The sequence below is a fragment of the Trichosurus vulpecula genome, chromosome 5, assembly GCF_011100635.1.
Source record: "Trichosurus vulpecula isolate mTriVul1 chromosome 5, mTriVul1.pri, whole genome shotgun sequence".
Classification (NCBI taxonomy): domain Eukaryota; kingdom Metazoa; phylum Chordata; class Mammalia; order Diprotodontia; family Phalangeridae; genus Trichosurus; species Trichosurus vulpecula.
In genome coordinates, this window is record NC_050577.1 from 203,559,615 (window position 1) to 203,581,451 (window position 21,837).

General features: G+C 39.4%; 2 protein-coding genes across 9 annotated transcripts in view; one reads left to right on the forward strand and one right to left on the reverse strand.

The window, feature by feature from the left end:
• Nucleotides 1–2,296: 2,296 nt before the first annotated feature.
• On the reverse strand, nt 2,297–19,890 carry LOC118851173. The gene is made up of 3 exons (XM_036760692.1): nt 19,871–19,890; nt 3,310–4,301; nt 2,297–3,091 (listed from the first exon to the last, which is right to left on the reverse strand). Exons 1-3 carry the CDS (start codon nt 19,888–19,890, stop codon nt 3,084–3,086), a joined length of 1,020 nt encoding a protein of 339 aa, XP_036616587.1. The 3' UTR covers nt 2,297–3,083.
• The window catches only part of ERC1 (ELKS/RAB6-interacting/CAST family member 1), a 404,612-nt gene continuing 386,586 nt past the window's right edge, over nt 3,812–21,837 (forward strand). For 4 of the 8 annotated variants that reach the window (XM_036761847.1, XM_036761852.1, XM_036761851.1 and 1 more), the window contains exons 1-2: nt 3,812–4,110; nt 8,593–8,659. The gene's annotated coding sequence lies outside the window, so the exon portion shown is untranslated. The remainder of the gene's footprint in view (nt 4,111–8,592; nt 8,660–21,837) is intronic. The other 4 variants (XM_036761848.1, XM_036761846.1, XM_036761850.1 and 1 more) reach the window with 4 other exon arrangements.

A 21,837-nucleotide genomic window follows, 5' to 3' on the forward strand; every position in this document is an offset into this window, starting at 1 on the left:
CCCTTTTTCTGCCTTTTCAAAACAGAACTATTTCACCTCCAACATTTTCATATTTCTTATTTAATTCCCTTGATTTTCTTTGAGGACATAAAGGTTCTGAAGGGACACTTGTTTCTTTCCCTCTGTTAGAATGTTAGCACTCCATCAATCCATAGCAACTTCTGATTTCTCAAATTTTCCTTTCTAGGGTTCTCTGGACTGTTGTGTTTATATTTTGAAGTTCCTATTCTTCTCTGGTCTTTTAATCAGGAATGCCTGAGAAGCCTCGATTCCAATAAAAATCCATTTTCTCCCCTTTAGGATGAGACTCAGCTTTGGATGATATACAATTCTTGGTTGTAAACCAGTAGCTTATCTTTTTGAATTTTGTATGCCAAGGTTTTGTCTTATTTTTAGTAGGCATGTCTGGGTCTTATATGATCCTTGGTATTTGAACTCCTTTCTAGATGTTTAAGGGTATTTTTTGATGTGGGAGCTCTGGATTTTGGTTTTAACATTATTAGGACATTTCCTTTTGGGGCTTCTTTTGAAAGCAATAGGTGGATTCTATTTTTTCCCTTGCCCTCTGGTTCTAACAGATTTGGGCCATTTATGACCTGAAATATAGTGTCTAAGCTTTTTTTATATAAGGAGTTCAATGATTCTTATATTCTCTCTCCTTGTTTCCTGGATAGTTTCCTGCTATCTCATGGAATAAATGATTTCTGTTTGGTCAATTCCAGTTTTCAGGGAGTCCATTTCATATTCTCCTCCTAATTCTTTTCTCCAGAACTTTTAATTTAAAAAAAACTTAATTTGCTCTTGGTATTCATGTAATCCTTGTGGAAAATCCATTTTTTCCCCTTGAGCTGATGTTTGCAATTGTTACTTTCTTCTTTTTGGAGATCTCTAGAGTCACAATGATTTTTGATACTGGTTCTTAATTTAAAACAATTTTTTTTAAACTTGTCTCTCCTTTCTACTTTAGTTGCTAAATTGGGGCTCTGTGCCAGGGTCAGGTTCTGCTGTTTCCTGCTGCTTTTGCCTAAGGTGGTCAGTCCTGCATGGTCTCACCCTGGGGCCCTTGAGTTGGTTTTTCTTTTTTTAACTGACTTCCACCTCATAGGGCTAAACTTCTTTGGAACTTTTGAAGTTCAGAGCACTGGATATTCAGGGCCTTCTCTGGCATCTCAGGACAGATTATTAGGGGCAAGGGTATGCTGGTAACTGTTTAAGAACTGACTCTCTAGGAAAAAAAGCACACAGGACACACTTTTAAATTTAATCTGCATTAACATTTTCTCTGTCACTTAAGTCTAGACTATTAACATAAATCAAGTAAGCTGATTTCTGAGGTGAAAATATTCACACTGAAAATGTAATAATCAACTCTTGAGGGTAGATTCCAGTTGGCCCCAGCAAATCCCTGGTTAGATCCCAGAGCCTTTGAGCCTGGACTGTCCTGGTCTGAATGCCAGCAACGGTCAGGAGCCACATGGCTCCCCTGTACTTTTCAAGGTCCCCACCCTGGGGCTTTCTCAGAGGAGCTCTTGTTGCTAAAAGGCAGCCTTTTAAGTTAAACATGTAGTGAGTGACTGTACTTGGCTGTCTCTTGTCACCCTGGGAAGTTATGCTGGGATGATGATGGCTTTACTGGTGGGGGTGCCCCTATTCCTATGGCTCTTGGGCTTCTGGCTTATTTCTTGCGTAGTTCCAAAGTGGAAGACGTCACTATAGTTACTCATTGGATCTTCACGCAATTTGATGCAAACTTCAGGGTTTTGCTGGCTGGTCTGTCTCTGTGATTCTTGGCAGGAATTTGGTAGTATTACTTTCTATTGGCTCTGGTTTGAGTCCTATCTGTTTTTATTAACTTGCAAATAAAACTGCTCATGTTTTGAGACTTGTTAACCTGTATAACTGTGAAGACAACAGAGGCTACCCTGGGGGAATCCTAGATACCAATACTTTCAGATCATTTAGATGGGGGCCACAAATTAGAGAAATGAGGGGTCTGTAAAGGGCACCCTTGGTGTTTAGAGGAAGACTCTGCCAAAAATTTTACACATACCCTTTTATTTTACATACACATTTTACATTACACTTTCCTTCCATCTGCCTCAGATATTATCACAAATTTGTAAAATAAAGGGGTGTGTTGGTGTTTGGTCATGTCTGACCCTTTGTGATCTCATTTGGAGTTTCCTTGGCAAAGACGCTGGACTGGTTTGCCATGTCCTTCTCCAGTGGATCCATTTTGTCAGACAATCAGAGGTTGTCTTGCCCAGGGTCACGCAGCCAGGAAGTGTGTCTGGATTTGACTGGATTTGAACCTGAGTTCTGTCCTGTCTCCAGGCCCAGTGCTCTTATCCACTGAGGCACCCGCCGCCTCCCAACAATAACACATTTTCCTTCCTTCCACCTGCCTCAGATATTATCATAAACAGTGTTTAAGTCAATGGTTGTAGTCATACAGTGAGCAATGACTTATTAAAAGTGCTAAAGCTAAAAGTTAAAATTAAGACTAGGCCAGACAATGGTCGTTGAAATAAATCCAAACTCCAAGGTAGAGTCATCATAGAAACCATAAAAACACACAAGCCTGGAGACACTTTCTGGGATTGTTCTTGGCCCCTCTCTGACTTCCTAGGGCTTTCTGGACATATTTTTTGCTTTCTGCCTCACAACCGTAAGAGAAGGATGGGCAAAGGGAGATATGTGTGTATGGGGGTGGGGTGGGGTGTGATAAATTTCATCTTACTTGATTATTAAAGGTTGGATGGATACTGAATCCACCTGGTCCAGCCCTCTCTTTCTATATGTACGGGGGTGGGGATTGGGTATAATATTTAATCTTACTTGATTATTAAAGGTTGGACAGAGGCACAGAACGATCAGAGATAGGGGACCGAAGAATGCACCTGGTCCAACCCCCTCATCTTAAAGGCCAGGCCCAGAGCCCTGAAGTGCCTTGCCTCTGGCCACGCGGGTCTTTGTGGAATCTGAACTCAGGTCCGAGGACACCAAATCCAAGGCTCTTTCCCCACACCATACGACCTCCGGACTGACAATCCTCATGGTGTTGGATGACCCCCTGTGCCAGACTAGGGCTCTGGGGATCATACGGGTGCATAGGGAAGGAGACAGAGAGAGAGAGAGAGTGTGTGAGTGTGAGAGAGAGAGAGTGTGCGTGTGCGTGTGTGTGTGTGTGAGTGTGTGTTAGGGAATAAGTCTAGAGCCAACCAAAGCTGGAGGACACCGCCCCCTCCCCACCCCCCCAGGTCTTGTCACGTTCCTAGCACAGACTCCCTTTCCTCATTCTCCTCTCACCTCCAACAGCTCTCTCCCTCTCGAGCCTCTCTCCTGGGGGGAAGTGGATGAAGGCCTTGGGCTGCGCGTGTTGTGCGTCCATGGGAGGATGAAGGAGGATGTGTGTGTTGTATATCTGTGGGTGAACGAGGGACGGTGGGAGAGGGGGACACGGAGAGGGAGGGGGAGGAGAAAGGGAGGGTGCGCGTGCCCGTGGGTGGATGAGGGCAGTCGTGCGCGTGCATGCTCGTTCCCCGGCGCGGGGCCGTTGATCGGGAGCGCGCCTCCGTCGCCGAGTTGCCCCGCCCCCTTCCTTGCCCTGGAAGGATCCCGGGAGCCGGCGGGAGGGGCAGGGAGCCGCCGGTGCGCGCGCGCGGGCAGCAAGAGCTCCAGCGAGACCTGGGAAGGTCCGCGTTGGCCGAAGGGGAAGCAGAGGGGCGGAGGTGGGGTGGAAGGAGGAGGAAGACTGGGAGGGGAGGGGTGCCCTACGCCTCACCGCCGGGCGAACTGGGCGGGTCGCGGTGACGTAGGCAGGCGCCTGGGCTGTGCACTGGTTGTGGCGGCGGCGGCGGTGGCGACAGCGACAGCAGCCTCGGAGGTGGTGGCGGAGGCGAAGCAGCGGCCGTAGCCGCCGGAGCAGCAGCAGCAGCAGCAGCAGCAGCGGCCGCAGCCGCCGGGAACTGGAGGCACCGTGGGCGCCTGCTCGACTCGGCCGGCGTTGGAGCGTCTGGCCCCTGCGGAGCTCGCTGCCTCCAGCGTCTCGGCCCGGGCGGAGCCTGCAGCCGGGCGAAGCGCCCCCAGGCAGGGAGGTGGGACTGGAAGGTGAGGCGCCGAGGACCACCTCCTCCGCTCCCCTCCCCCTTTCCTCCGCGGCCGCCGCCCCTCCCCCGCCGGGCAGCCCCACCCCATCGGCTCGCGAGACTGGGCGGAGACGGAGGTGGCAGGTTTTGGGGGATACCCGGGGAGGATGCGGGTATTGGGGAGCTCGGGGTTGGACATCGGTGGGGCGCGGGCTGGGGGAGATGAGAGGCGGGAGGCGTGGGAGTGGGGGTGGGGGAGATGGTGCGGGGGGCAAGCACGAGGTTCGGTCGGGTTGATTCGGGGGAATTTAGGGGGGGACGGATATGAATGAAGCTGCTGAGGAGGCGGAGGATTCCTTACTATGCCTTTGAAGCAGTGGAAGAAGATACTTGTCTAGACCCCTGTCCCCACCCCCCTACCCCTAGCATTTTAAAATAAGCTATTATTCCGAGGGAAGGTGCAGTGATGAATGGATCTGAAGCGAGGTGAGATCATGTGTTGGAAGACTCAACTCTGAGCCACGAGCCCTGCCCTGGAGGGCCAGGTCTTATCACACCTGCTTTCCAGAGGTGACAACTGCCTCTGTCCCTGCACCCAAATATAAAGCCCGCCCCACGCGAGTCCCCTATGCATGTTTATAAGGTGTCCTGGCCTTTTAAGAGAAGGGCTGCTGAGAGCAGCGAGGCCTTGATAGCAGTGATTCTAAATCACTTACACAGGCATTTCTGGGTGACACTTTTACTGTGCTCTTCGGAGAATGTAGTCCACTTTCTTCGCAGAAATCTGGTTTCGTTAGGGATGGATATTTGGAAAACGGTTAAAAATACAGCCGTATAGTTTCAGATGATTGACACCTTGTGTTTGACAGCTTCTTAAAAATGAGGTTCTTTATGTGTGATTAACAGATTTAATGAAATATCTGCTTAAAAATAAAGTATTTCTCCAAGTAGACCCTTTAATTTCTGCCAAGTTTTTTGGGATCTTATATTTACCTCTTATATTTACTGTGCTAGGCAATGCGCATTATTTTCCAGTAAAATTTATAATCCCATTTTCCAGGAAAATGCGAAAATCTCATCATAGGGAGATGTTACCCAAGATACTACCTACATTTTTGTTTTAAACTTATTGTTAGCACGGTAAATTAAACTTTACTGCCTTAAATTTGCTTCCTTTCTATTTAGAATTCACAATGAATTGATCTTACCTACTACCACCTATTAGTGGATGGAAGTAGGTGTGACTGATGTTTCTTCCAGTAGCTCTCTTACACAGGATAAGAAACAGCTCCCAAAAGAAATGTAGAGAATCTTTTCTGCTAGATTTATCTGACTTTGGAAAATAAGTCACTCCTACCAAAATAATCAGAGAAGTACTTTTAGAAAAAGCATCTGTCAGTTCCAGTAAAATAGGTGTAATTCGCTGTCCTTTCTGTCTTATAAATAAGAAGATTGCTTATAGCACAAATTGGTTGGAAATGAGAGGATGTAATAAGTATTAACTAAGACAAAGTGTGATTCCAATTGTGAATATAAAGAAAATGTTTAACCATTTTTAGGAAAATCAGGTATAAGATGGATTTATACAATGACTTGTTTTTATTTTTGAGCTAGCAGGAAAATTAAAATTTATATATCTAGTTTAGAGTTTTGAAAATTTTTGCGCTGAATAGTGAGGGTAGACACAAACAAGATATGAAATAAGTTGTTACATGAAATTTTCTAAAATTGTGCTAATAGAATGATATTTGCAAGCCTGTTAGTAGGACAGCATCTTTATTTTTCAATTCAAGAAACATTAAATGCCTGTGATGTCCTAGGTTCTTGGGATACAAAGAAAAAAAACCCCAATCCCCTGAAAGATTACTTGCCCTTGAGAAGCTTGACATTTTGATTCACATTTTAAGTATGAGGTAGGCAGAAGATGAAGGCCACTTATTTCTGTTGAATGCCTTATGACTGAAGGAAATTGTGTATCTTGCTTTTCCCACAGTGCTACTTGATGCTCATTATGACTTTCTTATGTAGATATTAAGGTGTTTTTTCTGTTACTTAGTGGAATCACAGATAAGATGTCAATCTTTTCATTCATTTTTAACGCTGCTACTGAGAGACAGTGGAGAACTAGATTTATGAAGCCAGAAAGTCCTGAAGTCAAGTCCTGCCTCTGACATGACCTTGGGCAATTCACTTAATTTATCAGTGTTCTAGGCAGGTCTCTTTAAGACTAAAAGTTGCAGAGATTTACCTGCCTTGGTAGAGGGAGTTTCTAAGTCCCGGAGTTCCCTAAATCAATGAGATCATAGTTCCATTCCTTTTTACCATTCCCTACTATAAATATAAAAAAATTTAAATATATAAAATCGTCTTGCTTGATTCAAAACCTTTCATACCCTGCTTCCTGTCTTTCTCGTCTTCTAACACCTCATACCTCCTCTACATTTAACGCATTAGTGACACTGGCCTCCTTGAAAAAGACACTTATCTGCCTACTCTGTTTCACTGGGTGTCACAAATGCATGGCCATCCTCATCTGTGTCCCATGGCTTCCTTCAAGTTCCAGCTAAAATCCCACCTTCTACAGCAAGCCTTTCATGAGCCTGTATATAGCTTGTTTGTGTATAGTTATTTGCGTTTTATGTCCCCCATTGGATTGTCAGCTCATAAGAGCAGGGACTATCTCTTACCTTTCTTTGTATTCCTAGAGTTGAGCACAGTGCCTGAGAACATAGTAGGAGCTTAATACATGGTTCCTGGCAGGCTGACCCTATTAACTCTGTACACCTAAAATAAAATGGAAAGTTCTCATAGCAACAGCTGAGTTTTCTCAAACCATACTCATTCTTTGTAGACAACTTTTTAAAGATGATAAGATGCGAAAGTTGCTTATCTGTGTTGGTAGAGGGAGTTTCTTCCCTTGGAGTTCCTGACACTAATACAATTGCAGATCTGGACAAATACTAACATAGATGTTTCTGCTTTATGGCATACTATTTGAAGCTGTTAAAGGTGTTGCTATGTGTGTGTGTATTGTATGTCTGTAAACACAGTGGGATGTGTTATGCTGATAAGGTGTTTAATGATTTTGGTTACTAAAAAGTCATAAAGTATACTCTAAAGAACTCAAAAGCCATCTTACTGATTTGGAAATGCCTTTAAATGAAGCAGATCATGTTTTAGGCTTTCCTTGGTATCTCTTAAATATTGTGAGAGTAAGGTCTGAAATTTTTTCTACACCTTTGGTATCTTCCCCTTCTTTACCTATTTTGTAAATTGGTACCTCATTGTCCTCATAATTGTATTAATTTCATCACACATCTCACTATATACTTATTGCAATCCAGTTGCCTTTCCCCTTTTTTTTTTCCCCGTTGGTGCCATTTCTACTTTCTCTCTGAGTGTGGTGGTTCCTTGGTGACAAAAAAAAGTTTGTTATAATAATTTTTGTAAATCTTTTCTATTTTTCTATGTTTGTTTTGTTTTCATCCTGGAATACCCATAGGATAATTTTTTCTAGTTGTGTATTTTGCCAAACTTTCTTTAGACTGATTTGACCCCATTACTTATCTCTGCTTTATGAGATGACTACTGTTCATAATTGTTCATCATCCTTTATTGTAAGATTTTACAGATGGGTTTTTGGCAGCCATCTCCATTTGGCAAGTAAATCATCAAATATTTGCTGACTAAGGCTCTTTTGGTCTCTTTGATTTAGCAATTAATTTACATTGGTTTAACTGAATGAAATTATCATAGGCTATGACTGCTAATAGAATTTCTGTTGTTCATCTTCCATTTTTTATTTTTACTAGCTTGTTTAATTCTGGGTTAAATCTTCTTAATTGTATGCCATAACTTTTTCTCATTTTTTCTTCTCTTTTATTATAAATTATGGTCTTAGCTCTCACAAGTTGATGGTTCAGTGGTACAGAGACATCTGACTCATGGATAACTTCCCAGTCCATAATAAGTCTTCTTATCAGTTAAAATGTAGTCATTTTCATTCTTTGTGACCTTTTTTGGTGATCACCATGTCCAATGCTTACCAGTTCTATTTTTGAAGAAAGTATTCATGATATAGGAGCATGAGGCTTCTGATAAATATAATCAGTCTATAAATTTCTGGGCACTCTTTATTTCTTTCTTCTGAATCATAGCTTTCCACATCTTTCTCTCCATCCTCACCATTTTCTACCTTTGCATTGAAGTTGCTAAGGAATAGGGTGTATATTGATTTGATTTTTAAATTCTTCATAGAATTTCTCTGTCTCTTCATCCTCAGCCATTGATGTTAGCATGTAAGCTGCAATTATTTTTATGGTCTTTTTGCAAACATTTATCATTTGTACTACAATATATGAAGGCCACATATCCAGTAAAATAAGATTTCTTATTGCTTTTGATCTTTTGATAAATTCCACTGTGCCAACTCCTTTCTTTGCTTCTCCAAGGAATATCTGTAAGTCAGCCTTCCATTTAGTTATAACTTCTTTCTTTCTTGTAGATTCATTTATAACAACAACATCAAGATTGGTTTGATTCTGAACTTCCAGAAATATGTTTACTTCTTGGTAAGTGAACAAAGATTGTAAGTACCAACAATCAAATGAAAGCTTGTTGCTGGTCTGCAATTTGTGTGTTTCTTAGTATCGTCTTTACCCCTTGCTTTCAATGTTACTTTCACTGCAGAAGTGTAGGGAGGCTGTGGATTAAGAGACATTTTTGTTTTCCCCTGTTTTCTAGAATGCCATGGTCAAAAAAAGCTTTCTCACCAGGTGCTTTACTAATCTACTGGTGATACCTCTCCATGATTAGCTAGGCTGGTCCTTGAAAAGAGATTCAATCTGTTTCTGGGGCTATACTTGACACTTTTCCAGCATGGTAGAGAACCTGCCAGAATTTATGTTTGACTAGCATAGCCTTGGAGAGTCCAGAGATACCTCCACACCACAGTGAAGCATCAGAATAGGCCTTCTATGTGTATATAACTAGAACCCCCTGTTTCTCTAATACATATACACATTTATTTTCTTCTTTCTTTCTCTTTATTTTCCTTCCTTCCTTCCTTCCTTCCTTCCTTCCTTCCTTCCTTCCTTCCTTCCTTCCTTCCTTCCTTCCTTCCTTCCTTCCTTTTTCTTTCCTTTTTTCTCTTCCTTTCTTTCCTTCTTTCTTTCTTTCTTTCTTCCCTCCTTTCTTTCTCTCTTTCTCCTTCCCTTTCTCCCTCTCCTTCTGTCCCTCTCTCCTCCTCCCCTCATCCCCTTCTATCCTTTCTCCTTCCTTTCTATCTGTCTATAAATCCTATCTATCTTCTGGTGTATCTCCATATACAGTTTCCCAAAAGTTTTAGTACAATTTTGAGCTTTAATAACTTAAAAGTATAAATGCTGTAAACTTAGAAAGAACATCATTTGAAAGTTTAATTATTTAAATCTTTTACATTTGTTTGGTTTTGTGAAATTTGAATAATGCATTTAAGTTTTAATTATTTTAATTTTTTGTTTTTTCCACTCTTAAAGCCAAGATCTTAAGATTAAGATTACAAATGCAATCCTTTTAGTGACAGCAACCAATGAAGGTTTTTGCAAAGTTTGAAAATTGACTAGAGTAATGTGTATAGAACAGGACTTTTCATTGTTCAGTTGTTTCAGTCATGGCTGAGTCTTGACCCCATTTGAGTTTTTTTTTTTTTGTTTTTTTTTGGCAAAGATCCTATTCGCTACACCACCGCTTAGCTACCTTAGCACGAGACTATAGTTATGTTTAATTTTAATAAGAAACATCAAAATTAAAATATTTAAAATAACCCCTCATTTTTTGGGAAGTTTGTGGTATTTAAACTTCTGAAATTTAAGTGCAACCTGCACTAAGACTTTTGAGACACACTGTATATATATATATGCACTCATATGCATCTATACCTATACCATAGATGCATTATCAGTTTCTAAAGAATTAGAATATGAGACTTAATGTCAAGGCTGTAGTATATATTATTTTGTCATTGATTCAGGAAATCTTTTCAAGATCCTTCAGTGTACTGGGTCATGATTATGCATGTCATTTATTGTTGCTTTATATATGTGCCACAATACGTGATAATGTAATGTCAGAACAATTTATTATGCCCTTGAAAAAAAATTGCTGTTTAAAGACAACTGCTGAGGCTAGGCAATGTTGCTGTGAGAAACTTTCAAATTTGCAGATTCTTGGTTTGATATCCCCCTCCCCTCCAAGTTAGTAAATTATATTATGATGACTTATTTTTCTTCTTGTAAAAAAAGGAAGCTTTCAAATTTATACTTGGTTTGTAATTCAAGCTTTTACCAATTTTTAAAATTATATGTATGAAACTGTTTTATCTTGATCACTTTTTCAGATTTACCCCTTTTCCTCTCCTCATCGTAGCATCATTCAGATGCCTTCCTGCCATTATTTCAGCGTTTAGTCTATCTCAAATGAAGAAGTGGTCCTTTTCCTTATCAAGGCAAACCCCTCGTTGTACAAGTTATCCCGTTCCATCTCATCTTATCCAGGAGATTGTTCCCTCCATCATCCTCATCCTCTCTTTTATTTTCAGTTTCTCCTTGTATTTTGGCTGCTTCCCTACTTCCTACAGATATTCATGTGTCTTCTCAATCCTCCAGTCCTCCTCCCCTCCCCCCTTGATCCATCCATCCTGTCCATCCCATCTCTCTCCTGCACTTGGAGGCTAAACCCCTTCAGAAGGCCATCGGGAATTGGTGCCTCCACTTCTTCTTACTCTCTTTGTAACTATCATGCCTCCACTTTCTCTCCTCTCACTGTCTTCTTAACCGTTTATAATATGACTGCTCTCTCCAAAGTTACCAGCGATCTCTTAATTGCCAAATCCAGTGGCCTTTTCTTAATCCTCATTCTCCTCCACTTCTCTGCAGCCTTTGACACTCTGGATTACCCTCTTCTTTGTGATACCCTTTTCTCTTTTAGTTTGCATGACTCTTCTCAATTCTGGTTCTCCTCTTACCTGTTTGATTGCTCCTTCTCGGTCTCCTTTGCTACATCTTTATGCAGGTCGTTCCTGCTAAAAGTTGGTGGCCCTTAAGGCTCTGTCATGAGCCCTCCTCACTTCTCTTCTCCCTCTGTACTGTTTCCCTTGGTGGTCTCATCAGTTTCCATGCTTTCAGTTATCATCTCTGTACAGTCCAGCTTTAGTCTCCCTCCTAACCTCTGTCTGCAACTGCCTACGTGTTAAACCCAACATATCCAAAACTTAACTTACTCTTTTTCTCCCCAAACCTTCCTCTTTTTATGAACTTTTCTTGTTGCTGTTATTAGCCCCATCTTTCCAGTCATGCAGGCTTGCGACCTAGGTGTCTTCCTCAACTCCTCACTTTCTCATCTTTCATATCCAACATTTTGCCAAGTTTTATTGTTTTTAACCTTCATGATATTTCTCGGGGTATTGGAGAGATGTTGCAAAAGAGAAATTGACAGGCTTTAGCAGCAGCTTGGTATGGGGGATGAAAAATAGTGAGGAATCCAGGATGACTCCTAGGTTGGGACCTTGAGGGACTGTGAGGATAGTGTTCACCTCTACAGTAGTAGGGAAGGTAGGAGGGGGAGAAGGGCTCAGGAGAAAAGAAAGTTTAAGATGGTTAAAATTAAGTGTTTAAGGTGTTTAAGTTGTCTACTGGACATTGTTTAAGATTGTTAAAAAAAAGATTAAGATATGTTGAAATTATCTACTAGGCATTCAGGGCAGCTAAGTAGCACAGCGGATATAACACTGGAGTCAGGGAGACCTGAGTTCACATCCATCCTCAAGACATTTAATAGCTGTGTGGCCCTGGGCAAGTCACTTAACTCTGTTTGCCTCAGTTTTCTCATCTATAAAAATGAGCTGGAGAAGGAAATAGCCAACCACTCCAGTATCTTTGCCAAGAAAACCCCAATTGGGGTCATGAAGAGTTGAACACAACTGAAACGGCAGAACATCAACTGGACATTAAGTTCAGGATGTCTGAAAGGTAGTTGGAGATGCAAGATCGGAGGTCAGCAAAGAGTTAGAAGCACAATAAATAGGTTTAGCCAGTGGAGTTGGAGAGATTGAGAATAAGTGAAAGAATGTAGGTGACTGAGGGGGCAATCTGTTGAAGGAGACAGAATGGTATGGGATCATTTGAACAAGAAAGGTTAGCTTTAGTAAGGGGTAAGGCCGTTTCATCATGGGAGACAGAAGAGTGAAGGAAGAGAAAGTAGCAGAAGGCATCTGAGTGATAGGAGCTGAGGAAGAGGGAATTCACAGCACATGGCCTCAATTTTTTCTTCTAAAATATGAGTCAGAATTTTCAGCTGAGAGTATGGGGAGGGGAAGCCATGGGAAATTTGAGGAGGGATGAAAAGGTTTGGAGGAGCCACTGTGGAGAGTGGGCCACTGAGTAGACAGGAGAATTGTAGGATTGCCTAGCAGCATTGAGGACCCATTTGATGTTGTGTAAAGATCTGTGAAGTTTTGGGAAATCTGTCATAATTTATTTTGTTTTCTTTTTATTTAGTCATCTCTCCAAGTTTAGTTCCTACATTGAGGCGTTGTTCCTGAGTCATTCTTTGTTTCCTGAAGTTTTTTTTGGTGAGACAGTTGGCCCTATTTGATCTCATCTTAGGTCCCTTGGGTTCTTTTGTTGACCTCCCCAGATTAGGACCTCCTGGATCTTTGAGGTTCAGAACATTGGATCTTCAGGGCCATCTGTGCTAGCTCAGGATAGAGAGTTACAGACTTCATAGTTCCCGTAGTTCCTGGGCTATCCCTTATCTGAGGGCTACTTTGCTTTTGTTGCCTGCCACTCCCTGGGGCTTCCACGATCCCTGGACCTTAGGCTCTGTGACCTTCTTTGTGATATCTATCCTCCCTGGATTTTTCTGACCTCCCCAGGGTGGCTTACTGACTTACTTGGGATTTTTCTGGAGGCTCTATTCTTGCCGCTTGCGTACACAGCCTTGTGAGCTGTCTCTGATCTGTCACTGGCTGCTCTGGGAGATTGGACTTGTTTGCCCCTGCTGGTATCCAGCAATCTCTTTTCTGTTGCCTTTGAGTTTCGGGTTCACTTTTTGTGTACTTCGGGAGTCAAAGGAATTATTTACTTTAGTTTCCCATTGGATTTCTTAATCATTATGTTGTCTGGTGCAAATTTCAGATTTTTGCTGGAGTAGGTATGTGGGAGCTGAGTGGTCCATCTCTATTCAGACAGTTATCTTGGCTGAAAGTCCTCATACATTAGTTAAAAAAAATTCATTTTAACTTAGCTTCAAATAATGAATGCATTGCTTTTTTGCTATACAAATTTATTTTTATACAGTCAAACCTGTCTATTTGGTTTCTAGTAATTTATTCCATTTGTTTGATAGATAGTATTTTCTGTTCTCCACAATTGAAATGTAGTATTTATTTTTCTTCTATTTTGTGTTTTTGGTAATATTTAGATCATTGAAACAGATTTTATTTCAGTACGTGATCTAATATTTAGAGCTAAACTAATTTGAAAAAATCAGTCTGCTATTCAGTTTTTATGATTATTTTCTCTAATGCTCTAATGTTTTGAACTTATCAAACAGGACTCTTGTATATATATGATTTTAAGTTGTGACTTGGTTCCATTGATTTATCCTTTTTTAATATTAGTTATGACAATTAGTACTTTCTTAGATGAACTACATTGCAGTCCTACCTCATTGTAAATACCTCATCATAATGATTCATTTAATTGATTAGGTTTGGTCTGTTGTTCTAACCTACATTTTTTGAATGACAGAGTTAGGAACATTGAATAGTGCTAAATTTCTAGTCTTACGCTTGTGTTCAGAAAGTAACTCATACATGCATAACCATTGGATGTTTAAAGGACTTGAAAGTTTAGTGGAATACAAGCTCTGACTTGTTCCATTGCTGACCTGAAAGAGTTGGTTGCTTCCTAGGCAGCCTGGTGTCAGACTTAGGGCATTGCATTGCAGTTCAGGACTCTGGAGTTCTCTAGCATCCACTAGGGTCAGCCTTCATAGTAGTAGTAGGGATTATAGGAGTTGAGCATCAGGCTGGACCCGGACAAATGTTAATATTCTAATTTTCTCTCTTGTTAATGTGGTTTTCCAGCCTTTGAATTTTTCCTTAAATACTTTTTGACCATGTCCTTTAAATTCCGATACACAATATGATTGATAGTGTTGTCATTATCTTTGAGGTAATTATAGTTGAGGTATTGTTTAAAAACATGTCTTAAGTTTTCAAAAAATGTAACTCACTCTTTGAACCCAAGTGTAAGACTGAAATTTTATGAGGGACAGATTTTGGGATTGAGAATCATCTTTTAAACATTTTATGTATGTAAAATTACTTTATCTTTGTTCACATTTGGTTTTTATGAAAAAATCTGGTGATGCCCTGATATTTTTTGATAAATGATTTCTTTCTTATAGCTTATTTTGAAGTTTGATAGGCTTGAGTAAATGGAATTTTGAGTTTCTCTGGGTGGCAGGATTGTGTTTCGGAATCCTATTTGTAGAACGTTGCTTGCTTTTTGATTGTTTTGGGCAATTTTCTTGTACTGTTTTATGAAATATAGTGATTAGGTTGTCTCTGGGCCCATACTTGAAGCATTTCCAAATTGTTTGAGGTCTAACAAGAGCTTGTTTTGTGCTGTTGTAGCCATTAAGACTTCAAGGTCATTTCTACATCTTAATGAAACATGGAAATTAAAGTAACTTCTAAACAGGTGATACTTAATACTTAGGACTTTTTTTTTCTTATAATTCAAAATGTGGATAAAAGAAATTTATATTTTTATGCCAAATACTGTTTGTTTTTTAAAAATTGATTATTTGCATTATCTTGTTAAATTCTTTCAGCAATCCTGTGGGGGTTGGTACTGCAGGTATGACTGTCCCCATTTTACATGTGAAGAAAGTAAGGCTTAGAAAGGTTAGTTGATTTCCTTGGGGTCATTCAGATAGTAATTGTTGGAAGGGGAATTTGAGCTAAACTGTCTCCAAATTCCAGGTTTGGCATTTTTTTTCCCCTGTTGTACCAAGTCAACTCTTTTCTTTAACCTCTTCATAAGCTTTTGGCTGTAATATTTTTAGAGTCAGTTGGGCGCAAGAATCAGCATGAGGTGGCTTTAGAAAGACCTGGGTTCAAATCCTGCCTTTCACATAAAGTAACATATGGCCCTGGACGAATCAGTTGTGTCCCTGAGCAGCTCTCTCTAAGGCTACAAGTTGTAAAGAAGGTTCCAGTCTTTATTGGTAGAAGTTCTTCCCTGGGACCTTCCAGTACAAATAAAATCAAGGCTCCTCCTTTCTCCCCAACCCCAAATTTGGAGTTATAAGTGGCTGAGACAAATAAGATCTTTCCCTCAGGACATTGACACCTGAAAAATAAGGTTTTTTTTAAACTTGCCCATTTTTTTCAGACATTTCCTGAATTGGGGATTTCTTTCAGGGACTTGTTTGGTTTTGTTCTGTGTTCTCTAGGGTCTTTTTTTTTTTTGCAGGGGGGGAAGGCAGGACAAATGGGGTTAAGTGACTTGCCCAAGGTCACACAGCTAGTAAGTGTGTGTCAAGTGTTTGAGGCTGGGTTTGAACTCAGGTCCTCCTGACTTCAGGGCCGGTGCTGTACTCACTGCGCCACCTACCTGCCCCTTCTCTAGGGTCTTGGCTGCTGTTTTCTCTGTATGTTGAATGCTGTGTTTTTGAAGGAACTCAGTCACAGTTCAGGCTAGGTAATTGCAAACTTTCAGTGTGCCTAAAATAATCTGATCTTGAGAGAAGTTTGATTGCTAACCTTCTGGTCCGAGCATCAGGCTTTGTAAAAAGTGATGGATTTGGGGTCTGAGGAATGTAAGTGTAGTCTTGCCCCTGATTGGAGCTTCTGTAGGCTTCTGCTGGCTTCAGCTCCTGACAGCTAGCTGGAAGGCTTTGCAGGTTCAGAGAAACAGATCAAGGGTCTCCTTTGATTTGAGCTTCCTGCCCTGGACACAGACTGAGCTGGGTGCTGAGTCCTTGACCTCCACCAAAAAAAAAAAAGTTTAAAAAAAGTATGCTTTGATCTGCATTCCAGCTCTATCAGTTCTTTATCTGGAGGTGTATAGCATTTTTATCATAAGTCCTTTGGAATTGTCATGGATCATTGTGTTGCTGAGTATAGCTAAGTCATTCATAGTTGATCATCATATTATATTGCTGTTACTGTGTACAGTGTTCTGGTTCTATTCACTTCACTTTGCATTAGTTCATGTAAGTCTTTCCAGGTTTTTCTGAAATTATCCTGCTTGTCATTTGTTATAGAACAGTAGTATTCCATCACAATCATATACCACAACTTGTTTAGCCAATCCCCCAATTGAGGGGCATCCCTTTGATTTCCAATTCTTAGCCCCTGCAAAAAGAGCTGCTGTAAATATTTTTGTACAATAGGTCCGAATTTTCCCTTTATTTTATTTTTTTGATGTCTTTGGGATATAGACCTGGATCAAAGGATATGCACAATTTGATGGTCCTTTGGGAATAGTTCCAAATTGCTCTCCAGAATGGTTAGATTAGTTTATAACTCCATCAACAGTGCATTAGTGTCCCAATTTTCCCACATCCCCTCCAACATTTATCATTTTTCTTTTCTTTTCTTTTGTTAGCTAATCTGAAGGTGTGAATTGGTACCTCAGAATTGTTTAAATATGCATTTCTCTAATCAATAGTTATTTAAGAGCATTTTAAAATATGATTGTAGATAGCTTTGATTTCTTAATTTGAAAGTTGCCTGTTCATATCCTTTGACTTTCAATTGGGGAATTACCTATATTCTTATAAATTTGACTCAGTTCTCCATATATTTGAGACACTTCTTTTATCAGAGACTCTTGCTGTGAAACTTGTTTCCCAGTTTTCTCCTTTCCTTTTAATCTTGGTTGCCATTGGTTTTACTTGTGCAATAATATAATCAAAATTATCCATTTTATATTTCGTAATGTTCTCTGTCTATTGGTTGGTCATAAATTCTTACCTTCTCCGTAAGTCTGACGGGTAAACTATTCCTTCTTCTTATTTTGCCCTCATCTTGGTATATGATGTAAGATGTTGGTCTATCCAGAGGTTCCCAAAGTGGACGATACCACCCCAGGAGGGGCACTGGAACAGTCCAAGGCAGTGGTAGTAGCCTTGGGTGCAATTGAGAGTGTTGAATAAAAATAAGGGGATGTTGCAAGCATAAGGGAAGAAGAGAAGATAAGAAAATTTTGAAAAACTGTTTATACATATTTCATCTGTTGTATAACAGAGTTAAAATCATAGTGATTATATTATTTTCCAAATAAACACACAAAATGTAAGTTATAACCCATTGATGGTCAAGTCTGCGGACAAGTCTTAACAAGCAAGTGTTGGCAGGCAAGTGTGTTTCATGTCAGGCGGTTCAGCGTGCATTGGCAGGAATATGTGTGTGTAATGACTTGTTTACAATATGATACCATACGGCAGGCCTGTTTGACCTCCTCTACATTTTTTGTTTAAAATACCTATATAGCAGGCCTGTTTTACTTCCTCCACATTTTTTGTGGGCTTCCCGAAATCCTTTGGCAGTCTGCAGTCGGCTCACGGGCCATATTTTGTGCAGGCCTGTTTTACACCCTCTACATTTTTTACAGGCTGTCTGAAATCCTTTGGCAGGCCATATGTTGTGCAGGCCTGCTATATGGTTACATGACACAATATTGTGTCATCAAAATTTCAATGTAGAGAAAAACCCCACAAATTTGCAATAAATTACCAAATTTAAGACATCACTTAAAAATTATTATTTTTTTTTGAAATGATGCAAATACAAGAAAACTGCTAAAGGGTTAAAGAAAGTAGATTTCCAGGGGGTGCTGAGTAATTTTTTTTCTGAAAAGGGGGCAGTAGCCCAAATAGGTGTGGGAACCTCTGGTCTGTGTGTTGTTTCTGCTATAGTGTTTTCTCGTTTTCCCATTAGTTTTTGTCAAATAGTGAGTTAGGTTTATCAAACACTAGATTACTATGGTTATTTGCTACTATCTTGTGTACTTAATCTATACCACTGATCCACCACTCTATTTCTTAACTAGCACCAGATAGTTTTGATGATTACTGTTTTATGATAGAGTTTGAAATTTGGTATGGTTAGGCCACCTTCCTTCACATTTTTTTCCTTTCACTAATTCCATTTATGTTCTTGACCTTTTGTTCTTCTACCTGAATTTTATTATTTTTTCTACTTCTATAAAATAATTTTTGGTAGTTTGATTAGTATGGCAGTGAATAAATTAATTTAGGTAGAAGCGTTATTTTTATTATGTTGGCTTGGCTTACCTATTTTTTCGGTTTTTTAGATCTGACTTTTATTTGTGTGAAAATGTTTTGTAATTGTATTCATAGAATTCCTGGGTTTGTCTTGCCAGGTAGACTCCCAAGTATTTTATGTTGTCTACGGTTATTTTAAATGGAATTTCTCTTTCTGTATCAACTGGGCTTTGTTGGTAACATATAGAAATACTGATGATTTATGTGGATTTATTTTATATTCTGTAACTTTGCTAATATTCCTAATTATTTTAAGTAGTTTTATAATTGATTCTCTAGGATTCTATAAATATACCATCATATCATCTGCAAAAAGTGATAGTTTTGTTTCCTTGTTGCCTACTCTAATTTCTTCAATTTCTTTGTCTTCTCTTATAGCTAAAACTTACATTTCTAGTACAATATTGAATAACAGTGGTGATAATGGGCATCCTTGATTCACCAGTGATCTTAATGGGAAGGCTTCCAGCTTATCCCCATTAGAGATGGCTGCTGATGGTTTTAGATAGATACTACTTATCATTTTAAGGAAAGCTACTTTTATTCCTGTGCTCTCTAGTATTTTTGATAGTAACAGGTACTGTATTTTATCAAAAGCTTTTTCTGTATCTATTGAAAGAATCATAATTTCTGCCAGTTTTGTTATTGATATGTTAGTTTTGCTGATAATTTTCCTAATACTGAACTAGCCTTATATTTTTGATATTAATCCCACATGGTCATAGTATATGATCCTGGTGATGTATTGCTGTAATCTGCTTGCTAGTATTTTGCTTAAAAATTTTGCCTCAGTATTCATTAGGGAAATTGGTCTTTAGTTTTCTTTCAGTGTTTTGGCTCTTCTTGGCTTAGGTATCAGCACCATATTTATGTCATAAAGGGAGTTTGGTAGAACTCCTTATCTGCTTATTTTTCCAACTATTTTGTATTGCATTAGAATTAATTTTCTTTAAATGTTTAGTAGAATTCATTTGCAAATGCATCTGGCCCTGAGGATTTTTTCTTAAGGAGTTCACTGGTGACTTGTTCAATTTCTTTTCCTAAGGTAAAGTTATTTAAGTATTCTATTTCCTTATCTGTTTATCTGGGAAATTTATATTTTTGTAGATATTCATCCATTTTATTTAGCTTTTCAGATTTGTTGGCATATAATTGGGCAAAATAGCTCCTAATAATTGCTTTAATTTCCTCTTCATTGGTGGTGAATTCACCCTTTTCATTTTTGATATTGGTAATTTTATTTTCTTCCTTTTTTCAATCAAATAACCAATGGTTTATTTGTCTTATTCATAAAATCAGCTAATTTTATTTATTAGTTCAATAGCCCTTTTGTTCATTTCTCATAAGTATGAGGTTCTTCTGCTTTCCTCTCCACCTACCCATTTCTCTTTGTATATTCTTCTCACACACCCTAGTTATGAGAGCAAGTTACAACCCCTTACCATGTCTTCTTCTTTTTCATGCTAGCGTATTCCTCATTTTACCTTTTCTTTTCCCGTTCTTAATATATTCAGAATACTCGTAGAACCTCTGTTTTTCTTATTTAAATTAACCCCTTGTGACTTTTGAAGACATGAAGATTCTGAAGGGAAACTTCTATTGGAGTGTTAGTACTACATCATTATATAGTTCTTCTAGTTGCTGAAATAAATTTACCTTTCTAGGTTTCTTTGAACTTTGGCATTTGTATTTCTGAGTTCCTACTTGTCTTTTCATCAGAAATTCTAGAATGTCTTCTGTTCATTTAAAGGTATGTTTTTTCCCTTGAAGGACTATGCTGAACTTTTCAGTGTAAGTTATACTTGGTTGTAAGCCTCTGCCTTTTTAAAAATACTGTATTCCAAGATCTCTTATTTTAGGACAAGCTTCCAGGTTCTGTGTATTCCTGACTGTAATTCCTTGGTAACTGAATTGCTTCTTTTTGGATGTTTTCAGTATTTTAGTTTTTGATATGTAAGCTCTGGATATTGGCAATAGCACTCCTGGAACTTTTCCTTTTGCAATTCCTTTTAGGAGATAATATTAGCAGATTTCTTCTTCTTCTTCTTCTTCTTCATTTGGAGCTTTTTCGTTTATAATTTCTTGAAATATGTTGTCCAGGATTTTTAAAAAATCATGGTTTTTAGGGAGTGCACTAATTTCTTTCATATTAGATATCTTATAATTTCTTCTATTTTTTAAAGTCTTTGGTTTTATTATTATATTTCTTACTGTCTCATGGTGTCATTCATTTCTGTTTTGTCTAATCTTGCTTTCAGAGATTCCATTTCCTGAGTATAAGCCCTACCCACTTTCTAAGCTACATAATCTACCAGTTATTTCCTCCAGAGCTTTTACTATATTTAAAAAGATCTCTTGCCACATTTCTTCCAGGTATTCATGTAGGAAAATTAATTTTTGTTGTGGAAAATACATTTTTTTTCTTTTGAGTCTAAGCTTGCAGTTGTTATGATGTTAAGATTAGCAATTTTTGAGTGTAGTTGGTGTTTGATTTATTTATCTCCAGCTTTAGTTCTTGAATTGGGGCTTTGTGTTTCCATCTCCTGTTGCGTTTTGGATAGGGTGGCTGGTTTTACTGTGTCTTGCCCTGTGCCCTGAGAGTTCTTGAACTGACTCTCACTTTTCTGGCTGAGGACCACCCTGGATCTTTGTGGTACAGAGCACTGGCTTCTTGTGGCCCTTGCTGGCATCCCAGGATAGAATGTTCTTGCCCTATCACCATGTTGGCATACATTATACTGGTTGCTGCCAGTCGCTACTTGCATTCCCAATGGGTTGTTCTCTCTTTTGGTTTTTTGGTGAGATTTGCCATTACCGATTCTAGTTTTTATATTCTATCCGTTATTTTTTCTCTGTAGGCCATTAATTCTGCTCTCTCTGTTTTCATTTCTCTTTTGAACTCCTCAAGGACAGGGTGTTGTAGTCCCATGCTCTCATTTTCTACAGGGTTTTCTGTCTCAAGTGCAGGATCGTTTTCCTTTGTTTTGCAGGATTTAATCAGTTTACCATACCTGGCAGCCACATTTTTTTTCTGTTGTTAATTTTTCCTCTATTGATTTATCTGCTTGTGTTTAAGGTCTTTACGTTTTCTTGTTCCTGAGGTCTTTGTTCATTTCAACCTTTTTTACTTTTTCCCCTGATTTCTCCCTGTTGCTCGCTTTTTCACTCTTTACCCTCTGATGGTGATTTCTTTGCGAACTGGATCTCAGAACTACTAAGACTCCTTCCATGCTGGGCAATTACCAGCTCAGTTCTCTGCCCCAGGTGGCTTTTGGGTGGAGGAAAGTAGCATCGGCTGGATGCTGAGCTTTTCCCCTCAGGTCTGGTAGAGTGCTGCACAGTGGCCAAAACAAACACCCCCCCCTTTGCCCCCCACACCCCATACAGTGGTGTCTTGACCTGTTGCCCT

Excerpts from the sequence above, each read along its gene's own strand:
- LOC118851173 (XM_036760692.1), bottom strand. The coding sequence starts at position 19,890 with ATGAAAAAGAAGAAGACATG. Across the intron at positions 4,302-19,870 it reads ATGAAAAAGAAGAAGACATG|CCCGCGCCCCACCGATGTCC; the intron begins GTAAGGGGTTGT and ends CATCTCCCCCAG.